The sequence below is a fragment of the Giraffa tippelskirchi genome, chromosome 4, assembly GCF_054371585.1.
Source record: "Giraffa tippelskirchi isolate mGirTip1 chromosome 4, T2T-mGirTip1v1.2.pri, whole genome shotgun sequence".
NCBI classification, from domain to species: domain Eukaryota; kingdom Metazoa; phylum Chordata; class Mammalia; order Artiodactyla; family Giraffidae; genus Giraffa; species Giraffa tippelskirchi.
In genome coordinates, this window is record NC_137278.1 from 162,411,563 (window position 1) to 162,427,639 (window position 16,077).

The 16,077-nt window shown below is 40.3% G+C and overlaps 1 protein-coding gene across 20 annotated transcripts in view; it reads left to right on the forward strand.

Annotated features, from left to right (window-relative positions):
- The window catches only part of ANO4 (anoctamin 4), a 419,392-nt gene that overhangs the window by 348,510 nt on the left and 54,805 nt on the right, over nucleotides 1–16,077 (forward strand). For all 20 annotated transcript variants that reach the window (XM_081595414.1, XM_081595415.1, XM_081595416.1 and 17 more), the window contains 3 exons: nucleotides 7,118–7,200; nucleotides 10,513–10,653; nucleotides 12,253–12,417. In XM_081595414.1, coding sequence (XP_081451540.1) covers nucleotides 7,118–7,200; nucleotides 10,513–10,653; nucleotides 12,253–12,417 — 389 coding nt within the window. The remainder of the gene's footprint in view (nucleotides 1–7,117; nucleotides 7,201–10,512; nucleotides 10,654–12,252; nucleotides 12,418–16,077) is intronic.

Sequence of the window (16,077 nt, forward strand, 5' to 3'; positions counted from 1 at the left end):
TCCCCAGTAAACAAACAAATCAAGATCCTCAGAGCTTTCCAATCAAAATTAAAAGTTTGTGGTTGTTTAAATGCAAATTCAAAGATTCTGTATATGGTCTCATCAGTGATTGATGAATGAAGTATGTCTCATTTTTTTACATAAATTTTATAATTTGTCTTTGTTTTTAGATATTTACACTAATTTTACTTTTTATAATCTTATATCACCCAACAAAAACTGGTGATTATATATTCAGAAAAAGAAAGGTATACATTTGCTAAATGCCTATTAGGTACATAAGTACAGTCACATATGACATGTCATCAATTTCTTATAACCCACCAGAAAGAAATTAATATTTCCCTCTTATAGATGAAGATATTGAGGCTCAGAGAGGTTATGTTTATGTAACTTGACCCAAGATTACCTAGCAGCTGGTGAGTGACAGAGTCTGGAATTTAAACCAGATGTAATCTTTATTTTCTTGGGCTCCAAAATCACTGCAGATGGTGACTGCGGCCATGAAATTAAAAGACGCTTGCTCCTTGGAAGAAAAGCTATGACCAACCTAGACAGCATATTAAAAAGCAGAGACATCACTTTGCCGACAAAGGTCCATCTAGTCAAAGCTATGGTTTTTCCAGTAGTCATGTATGGATGTGAGAGCTGGACTATAAAGAAAGCTGAGTGCCGAAGAATTGATGTTTTTGAACAGTGGTGTTGGAGAAGACTCTTGAGAGTCCTTTGGACTGCAAGGAGATCCAGCCAGTCCATCCTAAAGGAAATCAGTCCTGAATATTCATTGGAAGGACTGATGCTGAAGCTGAAACTCCAATACTTTGGCCACCTAATGCGAAGAACTGACTCATTTGAAAAGGCCCTGATGCTGAGGAAGATTGAAGGCGGGAGGAGAAGGGGATGACAGAGGATGAGATGGTTGGATGGCATCACCAACTCAATGGACATGAGTTTGAGTAAACTCTGGGAGTTGGTGTTGGACAGGGAAGCCTGGCATGCTGCAGTCCATGGGATTGCAAAGAGTCGGACATGACTGAACGACTGAACTGAACTGAACTGTGAAAAACAGACTCATTAGAAAAGACCCTGATGTTGAGAAGAATTGAAGGTAGGAGAAGAAGGGGACAAAAGATGGTGAGACAACTGGATGGTATCATCGACTTGATGGATACGAGTTTGAGCAAGCTCCAGGAGTCAGTGATGGACAGGGAAACCTGGCATGCTGCAGTCCATGGAGTCACAAAGAGTCGGACATGACTGAGCAACTGAACTGAACTGAATCTGCCAAACTCAGAATTGTACCAAAGTATGTCCATGGTGGCATGCACCTTCTATAGGCTGTTATAAGATTTCATTACTCAGCAGACAGTGTATACTCTCTGTCTCTTGGCACTGGGTTTACCCTAAAAAATGAATAAGATGTGATCTGTGCTTTCAAAAGTTGGTAATTATAATACTGGGCATTAAGTCCGATTTATGAAGGGACAGTGAAGGTCCATGCAGCCAACTTCCTGAGGCAAAAAGGAGAAGGAGAAAAAGTTTCACCCAAGGAGAGATGTTAGAACCAAGTCTTAAATTTGCCAGGCAAAGGAGTGGAGTCAGGGAAAATTTTGAATAACATTCTGAGCTGAAAACAGTGTGGACAAAACTTTGAAAAGGAATGCTTGAACACTCTATGTTCTAGGGACATAGAATTTATCTTAGTTTCCTAAGGGTGCTGTAATAACATGCCACAAAACTAGGTGGCTTAAAACAACAGAAATTTATTCTTTTACAGTTCTGGAGGCGAGATGTCCAAAATCAAGGTGTGAGCAAGGAGGGTTCCTTTGGGAGGCTCTGAGGGGAAACCTGTTTCCATGCCTTTCTCTTAGATCCTTGTGATGGCCAGTGATCTTTGGCACTCCTTGGCTTGTTGACACATCACGCCAATCTCTGCCCCCATCTTCACCTGCATTCTCCCTGTGTCTTCACATGGCAGTATTCTTATATAAGGACACCAGTCATATTCAGTTAAGGGCCCACCTTACTCCAGGATGAACTCAACTAATTAATCTTTAGTTACTTTATTTCTGAAGAAAGTGACATTCTGAGGTTGGGGTTTGAGACATAAAAATATTTTTGCCAGGGAGGACACAATTCAACTATTATAACAGTGCATGTTGAAGCCTGAATCCTGCTTATCACAGAACATCTATACCACAACAAAGAACCATGGCTTCACCCTGTAGGCAATAGAAAGCCAACTGAAGTTGTAAACTTGGACGTGACATCATCAGTTGTGTTTGGAAAGCAATTGTGGCAACAGTGGAAGGGGTAAAAGTGGGGACCAATAAGTAGCAGGTAGCCACTTAGAAGGTTGTTCTAGTGCTCAAAATTTTATGCAGAATTGGGTATCAGAGATCTTAATTACAGAATAAAAACATTATAAATAAATATGTTTTCCTTGCTTTAAGTTGTTTATATTAGGCAAAAACTGAAAATAATCTAAATATACAACAATGGAATGGTTAAAGAAATTGTAAGTAGCCATTAAAAATTCTTTCAAAGCACATAATAACATAACACAAAACTGTATTTAAGTTTTCTTTAGGATGCAAAGTGTACAAATAAAGTGTGATTTCGGGTATGTGAGTGTTACTGTGTCCAACCTCCTACTGCTCACTGCTCAACAGGCCATTAAATTGAGAGATGAGGTTTTGGGGTAAAAATAGCGACTTTGGGCTTCCCTGGTAGCTCAGCTAGTAAAAAATCCGCCTGCACTGCAGGAGACCCCAGTTCGATTCCTGGTTTGGGAAGATCCCCTAGAGAAGCGATAGACTACCCACTCCAGTATTCTTGGGCTTCCCTCATGGCTCAGACAGTAAAGAATCCACTTGCAATGCGGGAGACCAGGTTTGATGCCTGGATTGGGAAGATTCCTCTGGAAGAGAGCATGGCAACTCACTCCAGTATTCTTGCCTGGAGAATCCCCACAGACAGAGGAGCCTGGTGGGCTGCAGTCAGTGGGGTCGCAAAGAGTTGAACATGACTGAACGACTAAGCACAGCACAGCAACTTGATTTGAAAAGCCAGCAGATTGGGAAGATAGTGGACTAATGTCTTAAAGAACTATCTTGCCTGGGTTTGGAAGCTAGTTTCATTTTTAGAACAAAACAGGGGAAGTGAGGAGGGAAAGTAAAAGAGGCTATACATCATTGCAGGTATTTCCTGGTTCTGGCCAGACTCTCGAGGCTAAGTGCTAAGTCGCTTCAGTCGTGTCCGACTGTGTGCGACCCTATAGATGGCAGCCCACCAGGCTCCGCCGTCCCTAGGATTCTCCAGGCAAGAATACTGGAGTGGGTTGCCATTTCCTTCTCCAGTGCATGAAAGGGAAAAGTGAAAGTGAAGTCGCTCAGTCGTGTCCGACCCTTAGCGAACCCATGGACTGCAGCCTACCAGGCTCCTCTGTCCATAGGATTTTCCAGGCAAGAGTGCTGGAGTGGGTTGCCATTTCCTTCTCCGACTCTGGAGGGGAATGTGTTAATTTCCTCTTCCCTGCAGTCATTCACTGGTCAAGATGTTTTCTGTGAGCTAAACAAAGGTGTTTTCTAATATATTAATGGTGGTTTTCTCTGGGTGACAGAATCATGGAATGTTTTTGTCCACTTTGGTTAGGTATAATTTACATAAAATAAAATCCGGTGATTTTAGGTGTACATTTTGAAATGTCATGTCAAATTGTATATAGTCATGTAACTGTCACCATAATGATGACATAAAACATTTTAACCCTCCAGAAAGTTTACTCATACCTCTAAAGTCAGCCCCTTGGCAACCTCCAACATGCTTTCTGTCATTGTAGTTTCATCTGTTCTAGAATTTCATACAAATAGAATCTTGCAGTATTTAGTATTTTGTTTCTTCCACTAAGATTAATGCTGTTGAGATTCATACATGTTGTTGCATATGTCTGTAATTTATTCTTTTTAGTACAGAATAATATTCCCTTGCCTGAGGTATACTGAAAATTGTTTATTCATTTTATTCATTTGTTTACCCAAATGTTAATAAGTATTTGGATTCAATCCAGCTTTTATTCATCTAAGACCTAATGGCTGTTATAAACTTCTTTGCACATTTTGCATAAAAATCTTTGTATCTATTTCTCCTGGAAAAATAATTGAGAGTGGCATTGCGGATCATAGAATAAGGGAATGTCTAACTTTATTAAAAAATAATTGTAGCTATGCAACTTTGCATTGCCAACAGCATTATATGAGAGCTCCAGGTGTTCTACATCCTTACAAACACGTGGAATTAATAGTCTTTATCATCATAGTGGATATATAGTGTTATCCCATTGTGGTTTTAATTTGCATTTCCCTGATGACTACTGATGTTGAACATCTTTCCATGAACTTGTTTGCAATCTACACATCTTTATTGAAGTGTTTGTTCAAATGCCCATATGTTACTATCTTCTTATATTTAACAGTTATTTAGTCTGGGTAGAAGTCCTTTAGCATACATATGTTTGCAAATATTTTTCCTAGTTTGTGATTTTAATTTATATGTTCTTAATGGTATCTTTTAAAAAGTAAGAATTTTTACTTCCAATGTACTCCAAATTAGTTTTTTCTTTTATTCTGTGCTTTTTAAGAAATCTTTGCCAACTCAAGATTCCTAAGATTTTCTTCTATATTTTTTTCTAGAGAACTTATAGTTTTAGATCATACATTTAGGTCCATGAGTTATCTCAAGATGATTTTTGTATATTGGGTCAAATCCATTTTTTGTGTATGTGGGTATCCAGTTTTTTCTGTACTACTTGCTGTAAGATTATCCTTTTCTTTCTTGAATTTTCTTGCCGTGTTTTGGTTGAAAATCAATTGACCATGTGTGGGTCTAAACCTGGAATTTTTTCTGTTTGATCTATACATGTACTTTTATATAATAACATCCTCTCTTGATTATTATAGCATAATAGTAAGCCTCAAAAACTTATTCTTTTTAAATTGTTTGGTCTACTTTAGGCCCTTTGTATTTCCATATAAATTGTAGAGTTAACTTGTCAACTTCTACCCCCTCTAAAATGCTAATATCTGACTGCAGTTGAGTTGAAGCAGTAAATCAATTTGGGAATACTGAAGACTTAATATCAAATATTTCTATCCATGAATGTCATCTAGCTCATTTATTTAATTGTTCCATAATTTATTTAAACAATGTTATATAATTTCCAGTGTATAGATCTTGCATATTTTTAGAACACTTTCCAGAATCATATTATCTAGTATTCCAATTATATGTATTAGACCACTCAATATTGTCCTACAAGGCACTTATGCTTTGGTCACCCTTGTTAGTCTAAGATGGATCAATAAAGACTTTGCGTAGCCTCACCTCAGTCAAGGTCACAGCTTGCCACAAGATGAATTTGTGCCAGACTTAGGGAGAAAAATTTCAAACTTTTAGAGCATTTTGAATTTTGCCATTGTGGATAGGGATTATATTGCCATCTTTCATTTGCTTAGCAGGATATTGAGAATTAGAAACATTAATTAATTTACCAGTAGTAGCACAGCTTGTATCTGAACTGGATTTCAAGTCTAGGAATGTCCAAGTCACAAGCCAGAGAGCCCTTAACTGTTACCCTATAATATCTTTCCACTTACTTATTTTTAAATATGTGTTCTATGTCTCAATAATGAGGAATATTTCCACTAATGAGGATTCTTTCCACTAATGAGGAAAGATGCTGGGAAAGATTGAAGGCAGGAGGAGAAGGGGATGACAGGGGATGAGATAGTTGGATGGCATTACCGACTTGATGGACATGAGTTTGAGCAAGCTCCAGGGATTGGTGATGGACAAGGAAGCCTGGCATGCTAAGTCCATGGGGTCGCAAAGAGTTGGACACGACTGAGGGACTGAACTGAACTGAGGGCAAAGGGGAGCAGAAAAGAAGGAAGTCATTTGGATGTTTACTTTTCTCCATGCAACTGATTCCAAACATATGACATTGACATAATTTTCCCTTTTTCTAATCTGACTACACAGTAAGACCCAGTAGAGATGGATCTGACAATTCCCTCTCCTAGGGTGTCTCTGTGCGATTCTCAGTTGCAGCCATCCTCTGAGTGAGGGAGTTGAATGTGTGTATGTGTCCCCTCTTCTGGCTTGTGACTTCCTAGGCAACAGGAATATGTCTTGATCATTTTTTGACCTGTCATTTTATAATGCTCAGCAATTTGTTTGTGTTGATATATTTAAACTGAATTGAGTAGAAAGTTACTTTGGCTAAATGAGAATCACCATCAGCTTTACCTGGGTAGTAAAGGTAAAGGTTGGAACAGGTTGGAAAAGGTTTTTTAATACAATTTACACACTTTTGCCTTCAATGTGAGGATATCTGTCCAGAGGAGAATTAGGGGGAACGAGAAATCACTGCCAATTAAATACATGTGAACTGCTAAGTTTTGTTTTTGCTTTTCTGTCCCTCGCTTTTTAACACATTATTGACCAGGGGATTTTTGTAGAAACTAACGCCTGTGGCTGGCAGTTAGTAGTAGTAGTAGTAGTAGTTAGTTAGTTAGTAGTAGTAGTTTAGTTGCTAAGTCGTGTCTGACTCTTGCGACCCCACAGACTGTAGCCTGCCAGCTTCTCTGTCCATGGGATTCTCCAAAAGAATACTGGAGTGGGTTTCCATTTCCTTCTCCTGCAATTTGTTACATAAGCGATAATTGATACGTCTCCAGTCAATAACGTTCAGGTAACAAAAGATGTATTAATACATCTCTGGTCAATAAGTTGTTAAATACTCTATCAGCTAGAAAGATATTGGTAACCTAGTTTTCTCTATTCTTAGAAATACAGAAGCTTTGTCATTCTAATAAGTCTGTTCTGCCATGACTTGCAAATCAGCTTAATTTAAATCTCTTGAGTTTTCATTATGTGTGACACAGGCTTAGTAATTCTCAGAAAATGATCTTTGTTAAATGATGTTTAGCTAGAAATTCTGATATTCAAGAATGCTTACACAAACAGCTGTCATTCTTTACAATGGCTTCATTATCTATTGACACAGTTCAAGGCATTGTTTTATTTGAAAATGTCTGTCTTTCTCTGCTTGTTCCAGCGACAGTTTTCCTGGAGTTTTGGAAAAGACGGAGAGCAGTAATTGCTTATGACTGGGATTTGATAGACTGGGAAGAAGAGGAGGTTTGTATTATTTACCACAATTTAAAAAAAAAAAAGGAGATAATCAAGAAATACACAATCCCTCTTGAGTCCTCACTTTCTGCTCTGTGATGGAAGTCAGGTTGACTCATGAAGCATTTTTATACCTGTCTCTGCAGGAAATTTCAAGCAGTATAAAAACATAGCAGAAGAATTTTAAAAAATACATTTTGATTTCTTAGTGGAGGAAAAAGTTCATGGCTAAGTAAAGCTTTTCACTTGTATGTAGAGGCATCAGAAGAATTGGCAGTAAGATTTGTTTAGTTTCCTTAAATATTATCCATTCTCTTTACTGTGTCAGAAGGAGAATATTAGTTTACAGTTTTAGGCACTTGAAAGCAGACCTCCTGAAGTTCTCCAAGGAAATGGCTAAGTCTTCAGGACCCTGGACAGCTCAGAAGGATTCTCACACGGTAAATACTGAGGGGGATCCACTACTCACGCAAGCTCTTTGGTTGATGTGGCTAAAAGCCGGGCCACCGCTAGATAAAACTGTCCAGCAGAGGTAAACTCGGGCACTCAGACTTCAGTTTTTCAGCATGTTACTCTCTCTTCCAGGCCAGTACACCATGCCCTTTCCTGTGTTTGGTCTTTATGTCAAAAGTCTTGAGGTCTCATGCTGAGTTTGGTCATCGTATGTCTCTCAGACCCTGCTTTCCCTTGAGAATCACTCCAGGCCCGAACTCGTCTTTCCTTCCTCTCACCCCTGCCTCTCCCGAGTTCCGTCCTCCGAGAGCCTGCAGGTGCAAGTAAATCCAATGCACTAGTCATATGTGAGATGCTCATGGGTCTTAATGGGCGTTTTCCTTCCAAGAGACACATATGTATTTTTATAAATTAAATGGAGTCGTCTATAAACATAACTGAGAATTTTATCCCTGGGATAGGCTTGGTAGGGGAGATATTTTTGAGAGGTGTGTTTTTTCCTTCAAATCATACCTTGTGGATGGATGCCTTTTCTCCTCAAGCCCACGAACATATTTGGGTAGTTTTTAAATATAGACAATATACTGGGATTTTCAGCAATCCTTGTTCCTGTGCTAAGGCCCCTCTCAGGCTTGTATAAGCATTCACTCTCCAAAAAGTGGTTTTCTGAGTTGGAAGGGACCGCCCAGGTTTCTGAAGGCTACCAACTGCAGCAAGACTGCGTTCGAGACTTCCTCCTGGGTGGAGCTATTCTGGTTTCTGTTCCATGTGTTTATAGGAGTAGCTTTCACATGGGATGGAAAATGCTCTTTCCTAGGTATCCAAGTCACCACCAAGAAGCTGTGTCATCTAAGGCAAATTACTTCACCTTTGGATTGTTTTTTTTTTTTCATTTCTAAAGAAAAATGTTTCTAAATTCTCCCGTCAGCTATCAAGTGTAGCATTATTTAAGTAACTTTGATTAAACCAGTCTGAAGTCACCACTGGCTCTTGTGGTGGGCCCACTATGTGGGTACCTTTAGGGTAAATGTATGTCTGGTAAGCCTGGATCCATCTGGATTTCCAGCCCTGTTAAAACGCATGGAGCACTGAACTGTGCTTTCACTCAGCACCCCTGTGTAGAGGTCAGGTCGGGAGCCCTGTGCAGTTCCAGTTCTGTTTGGGATTCAATGTAAAAATGCCTGTTACTCCTAGCCTGTGGCCCTCAGCTTGCTGTGCAGAAGAACCCAGAGGAGCTGCATGCCTCCTTCAGGGGTAACCCAGAGTATGACCTGGCTAGGGCTGCCATAACAAAGCACCACTGACTGGGTGGCTTACTCAGTAGAAGTTGTCTCACAGTGTGGGGGTGAGCAATCTGAGATCATTGGTGGGGCTGGTTTCTTCTGACAGCCATGAGGGAAGGAGCTGTCCCCTGTCTCTGTCTTTGGCTCATCGATGGCCATCTACTCCCTGTGTCTTCACGTGGTCTTCTCTCTGTGCATGTCTCTGAATGTGCTCTTCTTACAAAGACACTAGTCATGTTGGATTGGGGTTCACCCTAATGACTTCATTTTAACTTAATTACATCTGCAGGGACCCTGTCTCCAAATACACATTCTGAGATACTGAGGGTTAGGACTTCAGCTTACAAATTGGGAGGTAGGATGGGGACAAAACTTAGCCTGTTATACCCAGGATGACAGGTCTGCCTCCATGATTGACCTCAGTTTCTGGATGATTAACTTAGTGACCCTTGGTGACACTTATAGCCTGATGAATTGAGTTTCCCAAAGCAGAACATTCTAGATCTGATATATCCTATAACTACCTGAAATAAAGGAGGCAGAGGCTGTTTATAACTGTCTCTCCCCATGACCTTCCTGATTATCTGTGTGAAGCCAGAGTCAGGCTTATCCTGTGGAGGGAGTCAGGCTGCCTTTCCTCATGCACAGGGTGGCCCCTACCAAACCCTCCATAATTTCTCTCCTGTCAGGTCCTTCTTTGCTTTCTGTCAGTACCTTCATCCAACTCTTGAGTGTTTCTGCCTGAATTAACTCAAGTCTCCCTTGCACCATATTTTCTGCTCCTTTTCCTGCCTCTTCCAAGACACTCACATAAACCAAGTTCCTAATTAAGCAGAACCACTTCAGCACACCGTTTTGTTGCTTATCTTTTCCTAATCCTGTAATTGCTTTTAGTCAGAAGCCATTCACATTGGATGGGGCTCAACTCAATGAAATAAAAATCTCAGCTTGATTTAGAATTAGAGGAGCCTTGATTTTAACTGGATTTGAAAGGCGTTTACCTTGTTTTCAATACCAATTAAGAATGCATTAAAATCTTTGGTTAAGGGTGAATGACTCCTATAAGAGCTTATTTAAAAAACAGATTCACCAGGTTTTTAGCTGCCTAAATCAAAAAACTAAAAATTGTAGAAAACTAAGAATTATATTGCCATTATATCTCATAAAATGAATTCTGAACATTTCAACCTTCAGAAGTTTCCTTTGTCCTGGTGTTCATATCATTCCTCAGTAATAAATAAAAGCTTGTTAGTTATTTCAAACTACTGGGGACAGGGACAAATTGGTCCCTTTCTCACTCTCAGTTTCTTTCTTCAAGTACCGTTTAATAAGATAATAGAGATACTTAACTATTAGTCTAAATCACAGAGCCATGGTGATAATAATTGAAGATCATCATTCTTTAGATTTTCTTTAATAAGTGGCCAATTTCCAGACATTTAAACCTGGGTTTCCAAGTGCATATCATTGAGTGAGTGATGACTGTGGCATTTGTTGACTGTTTTCCTGTGGGGTAAAATGATTTTTTTTCCTTCTTGTCCGAGTACCTCTTCAGTATGTAAAAATGTGTCTGCTTGTTTTTTAGGAAGAAATACGGCCCCAATTTGAAGCCAAGTATTCCAAGAAAGAGCGGATGAATCCCATTTCAGGCAAGCCAGAGCCATATCAAGCATTTGCAGATAAATGCAGCCGACTGATTGTTTCTGCATCGGGAATATTTTTTATGGTATGAATCTTTCTTTTTACACAACTATGTTTCATAAAATACAAACCGATAGCATGGGAACAATAATCATATCAGGTATTTAAATACATTTTTTGCACGTTCTGATATTTAGACCTCACAACAGTTCTATATGATGATCAGGGATGACACTGCTATCCCATTTTACAGGTGGAGTAACTGAGACTCCAGAAGGTTAAGGGGCTCACCCAGGTTAGCCAGGAAATAGCCAAAAGCTCAGGTTCTCTAACTACTGTTCTTTCCATGTGTCTATGCCATAATGAACTAAAACTGTGAGGTGGAACTTACAGCAATGTCGTTCAAGCTTTCTTTTTTACATATGCCCATATAATAAGAAATACATTCTTTGCCATAACCCAGTATATGCTATACAAATAGATGTATAAAACTGAAAATAGTAATTGAAACAATGCCCATCTTTATAATATTCAAGGAACTCTGATTTTTTTGTTTTATCAGTCTGTTTTTTAATGCCAGCTCTAACTCCCTAATGTTTATTTCGCTGATGGTTATATCAGTTTTCAAAACACTAATCTGAAGCTGGATTGTTAGCTTTTCCTAAAAAGAAGTCATTTTGTGATCCACTTTGACCCTGTCAGTTACTGAACCACACATATGCAGTTTGTCAGAAATGTCATTTTAGAACAGGAAGGAATGGTTAGGATCCTCCTTTTTTCCTCTTTTCAAAGAGCTGCTGCTGCTGCTGCTAAGTCGCTTCAGTCGTGTCCGACTCTGTGCGACCCCATAGACGGCAGCCCACCAGGCTCCGCCGTCCCTGGGATTCTCCAGGCAACTGGAGTGGGTTTACCCTCCTCCACAGGATCTTCCCAAACCAAGGATCAGACCCATGTCTCTTCTGTCTCCTCCATTGGGAGGTGGGTTCTTTACTACTGAGCCATCTGGGAAGCCATTGGTACCATATAGCAACAACAACAAAAAGCCTGAGGAGGGGGGAGGGGTGGGGAGCTCATGAAAAGCATTAATTATGAAGTAGTTCTTGAGCTGAGATGTGAAGAATGAATAGGTATTAAGTAGACTATGGGTGCACATGTGGGTGTGTCGTGTTTGGCAGGGGAATGGGCGGGTCAGCATTTTGGGCAAAGGAAGATTAAGGGTGCTTAGCCTATTTGAAACAATAAGGAAAGGTCTAGAGTCTTTGGAAGGAGTGGAAAAACAAACAGTGGGGCTGGAGAGACTCTTCAGGCCACTGTAAGGGCTTTGCTTTTATCCTAAAAGGAAACCAAGAAATAGCTTTAAACAGAAGAGCAACATGATATGATCTCCATACTATTTGTTCATTTGCTTAATCTAATATTCTGATTTAAAAAGTGTCATTCTGTAGCCTAACAGTTTATCAACTCTCAAGTAACATGGTTTTTCTATTTGGATAACAAAGAACATACAAACAGATGAGAGGAAGTATCAACCACAGGAAAAGTGTGCCTTTTGTTATGGTGTCCCAAGTCAGGACCACCATGACCTTATCTCCTTTTCCTGTTAGAGGATTTTCTTGGGGGTGGGAGCCCCTCCCTGAAACATTCCACCACTGTGCTCACTGGGTGTCCTCTGTCTTCCTGCCAGATCTGCGTGGTGATCGCTGCTGTGTTCGGGATCGTCATTTACAGGGTGGTGACTGTCAGCACTTTCGCAGCCTTTAAGTGGGCGTTAATCAGGAATAATTCTCAGGTTGCAACCACAGGAACTGCCGTGTGCATCAATTTCTGCATCATTATGCTGCTGAATGTGGTAAGTGAGCATCCAGGTAACTAGGCACCTGGATAAACTGTGTGCTGCAGCTGATTGTGTCTTCTGTTTTTAAAGGGACCTGGCCTCAGAGAGATTGGTCAGTTATGTGACACTTGTGGCCTGGCATGAGGTGTACTTTTTTGGGGGTATAGAAGACTTGAGTCAAATCTGGCCTGTAGAATTTCCGACAGTATAAGATTGAGCAAGGCATTTGCCCTCTCTAAACCTCAGTTACCTTATGTATCCAATAAGGTAACACTATAAACCCCTTGGGAAAATTTAGAGACAAAAAAAATGGGTTTCCCTGATAGCTCAGTTAGTAAAGAATCCGCCTGCAGTACAGGAGACCCGGGTTCGATTCCTGGGTGGGGAAGATCCCCTGGAGAAGGAATAGGCCACCCACTCCAGTATTCTTGGGCTTCCCTTGTGGCTCAGCTGATAAAGAATCCACCTGTAATGCAGGAGACCTGGGTTCAATCCCTGAGTTGGGAAGATCCCCTGGAGATGGGAAAGGCTACTCACTCCAGTATTCTGGCCTGGAAAATTCCATCGACTGTATAGTCCATGGGGTGGCAAAGAGAAAAAATATATTTTAAGGCCCAGCTCAGAATCTGAGATAGCTCAACAGTGTTGGTTCCCATTTCTTTTTTGATTCTGAATGATGGGAAGTTAATCAGTATCCAAAGCATTCCTAGAGATGACTCAGCAAGGAATCTTCCAGGGTGGTACATGTTGCTTGTGTTGATTTCAGGCTTTTTTCAAGTGTGTTTTTCAGCCCAGCTGTCTCTCTTGAACCCGAGACTCCTCCTCACCTAACACATTCAACCCCCATAGTCCCCATCTTCTTTCCAGAATCAGCTCTTCCCATAGTCTCTCCATCATAGCTACCCAGGCTGAAAACCTTGTTCTTCTTAACTCCTCTATTTCTCTCACCATGAAAATGTATCCAGAGTCTGACCACCTTTCACACATCCCAAGTCCCACGTTGGTCCAAGTCCTCAGGATCTCTCACCTGGGTGGTGCAGTGCCTTCCCCACTGGTCTCCCAGCTTCCATGTCTGCTACCCTCAACCCAGGCTCATCACAGCAGCCAGAGCAAGCTTCACATGAGTGAGCAAGCTTCACATGAGTAAGCCAGCCTCACTCACTGTATCCAGTGGCTTTCCTCTCACTCAAAGTTCAGGTCTTCCCATGGCCGCTGGGGTCTGCCTCATCTGGCCCCAGTGAGGTCTTTGACCCTGTCTCCCTCTTCTCACCCTGACTCCCCTGCTCCTCCCTGGCCTTCCTTTGGTTTCTCAGATGTGTGAGGCATGCTGTCACCCAGGACTTTGGATTTGCTCTTCCGTCCACCTAGAACCTTCTTCCCTGAGGAGTCTGTAGGCTTTACTCCGGCACCTCCTTCAGGTCTTTGTTCAAAGGTTACTTTTCTAATAGAAGGCTTCCCTGGTCACTCCTTGTAAAATTGCAACCCACTCCTGCTTTCTAACCATTGCCTAGCTCCTCACCCGCCTCATTTTTCTCTATGGCACTGTGCTATGCTAAGTCGCCTCAGTCATGTCCGAATCTTTACAGCCTTATGGACTGTAGCCTGGCAGTCTCCTCTGTCCATGGGATTCTCCAAGCAAGAATACTGGAGACGGTTGTCATGCCCTCCTCCAGGGGATCTTCCCAACCTAGGGATCAAACCTGCATCTCTTACATCTCCTCCATTGGCAGGCAGGTTTTTTGTTGTTTTTTTTTTTCCATTAGTGCCACCTGGGAAGCCCTCTATGGCATTAATTGCCATCTAATAGGCTATTTTTAAACATTTATTGTGTTTATTATCTATCTTCTCCATTTCAGTGTAGCCCCAAGAAGGCCGAAACTTTTTGCCATTTTTTTTTCCTCTGTTGTTATTTCCCAGGGATAAAACAGGCTCCAGCTCATAGTAGGCACTCTGTAAACTGTTGTTACTAATTACGGAACAAAAGGTAATGACTGACATTGCTAGACTTGAGGTTTGTAGGAGAGAATAAATATATGTAGAGGGCCATGTAGAGTGTTTGGCATGGAATATGTGTTCAAGTACAGTTCCCCTCACTCTTATACTGCAACTTAAATCTGGGCCATAGTGCTGAAATCACTGAGATAATGAAGTATAGGTAATTTGTTATTAAATATACAGGAACTTCATTATTTTAGGAAAAAAGTTTAAAAATCCAGAAGGTAGGGGAAAAAAAGGAGCACTTGCTGATCATTCTGACATGATGGCTGTGTGACTGTTTGGTCCAGTGGAGACTGAAAGTGGATGTTTGTCGCTCCCTAGCACTGCCCCATCCACAGTTCAGCTGGTCTTAAAGTTGACTGTGGAATAATCTTTGTAAAGGGGAGTGGTTCATAGTGAAATGAACCTAACAGCCAGAGCACTGAAAGAGTCTGCATCCAGGTAGGATGTGGTGAATTAAAATTTACTGTATTTTTATCATCTCTTTTCTCCAATGTCTTACAAAAATTTAATTTATTCATCTTAGGGAATAAATTTCTGCGTACATGCCTTGGGTCTATAAACACACACTTGATTATACATTTTGACCAGGTGCCGGTCCTGTCAGAGTTATAATTCATTTAACTTAAAATCATGCATCCAACAATCTCTACTTCATGGAACACAGCCAAGAAAAGAAAAATGAAGTAAAAATGAAGCAGGAGGGGAGGTGAAATAATATATAATTAGGGACAGTACAAAGCACCTACTGTGTGCTAGCAGCTAGACAGATAGGTGTTTTACGTGTTTAATAAAGGGTCTCTGAGTCACCAAAATGGATGACAAAGTCCACACACTGAAGCTTACATGTATCATCGTATTTTTGAGAAAGGTTGTCTCACCAGTTAAATTTAATTTTCCTTGATAATTAACTTTAATGATATAATACTTTTGTAATATTAAAATATATTTGATTAACATCAAATATATCTGTCCTAATATGTTGTTAACCAGTATTTTATATTTATGATGCGATTGAGATGTATGACTCATCTATACCACAAGACTTCGTATTGAAAATTACACCAATTTCTTTTAATGCTGGACTCTACAGAGTCTGAAGTTTCTATACATAAAATTTGTTACTATGGCCATATGAATTGTATTTTACTATAACAAACCATAATTATTGCTGAAAGTTTAAAGTCATACAATCTGAGTATTTTGACTTAAAGTAGTTAGCCCAGAAATCTGGGGTAAGAGAGTCAAAAGTTAGTAAGGACCTCAAAATGAGTGAGTCTCAACCACATGTAAGGAAAATGATGATATTAAGAAGAAGTGAGGTAACATGCCTAAGACCTACAGCTTGCTCTCTGGTAAAGCTATAATTCCAGCCTGAGGAATTTTACCTAGTGTGATTTTACTACTTTAGTTTAAACGTGATCTTCATTTCCATATTTTTCAAATCCATTTGACTAGTTTTCTTTTTCCTCTTCATTTATTCCATTTCATTTTAGAGGAAGAATTTGCTCTTTTTCTTTCAATGTATGCCCTCCTAGGGAATCTCTTAGAGGAGGGTTTGTCCTTAACTCTAACCCCTGCACTTCCATACACAAACACATTGGCATACTCCCCTTCCATTGGGGTGGGGAGTACCTAACTGTACCCCTGCACGTCCATACACACACACACACACAC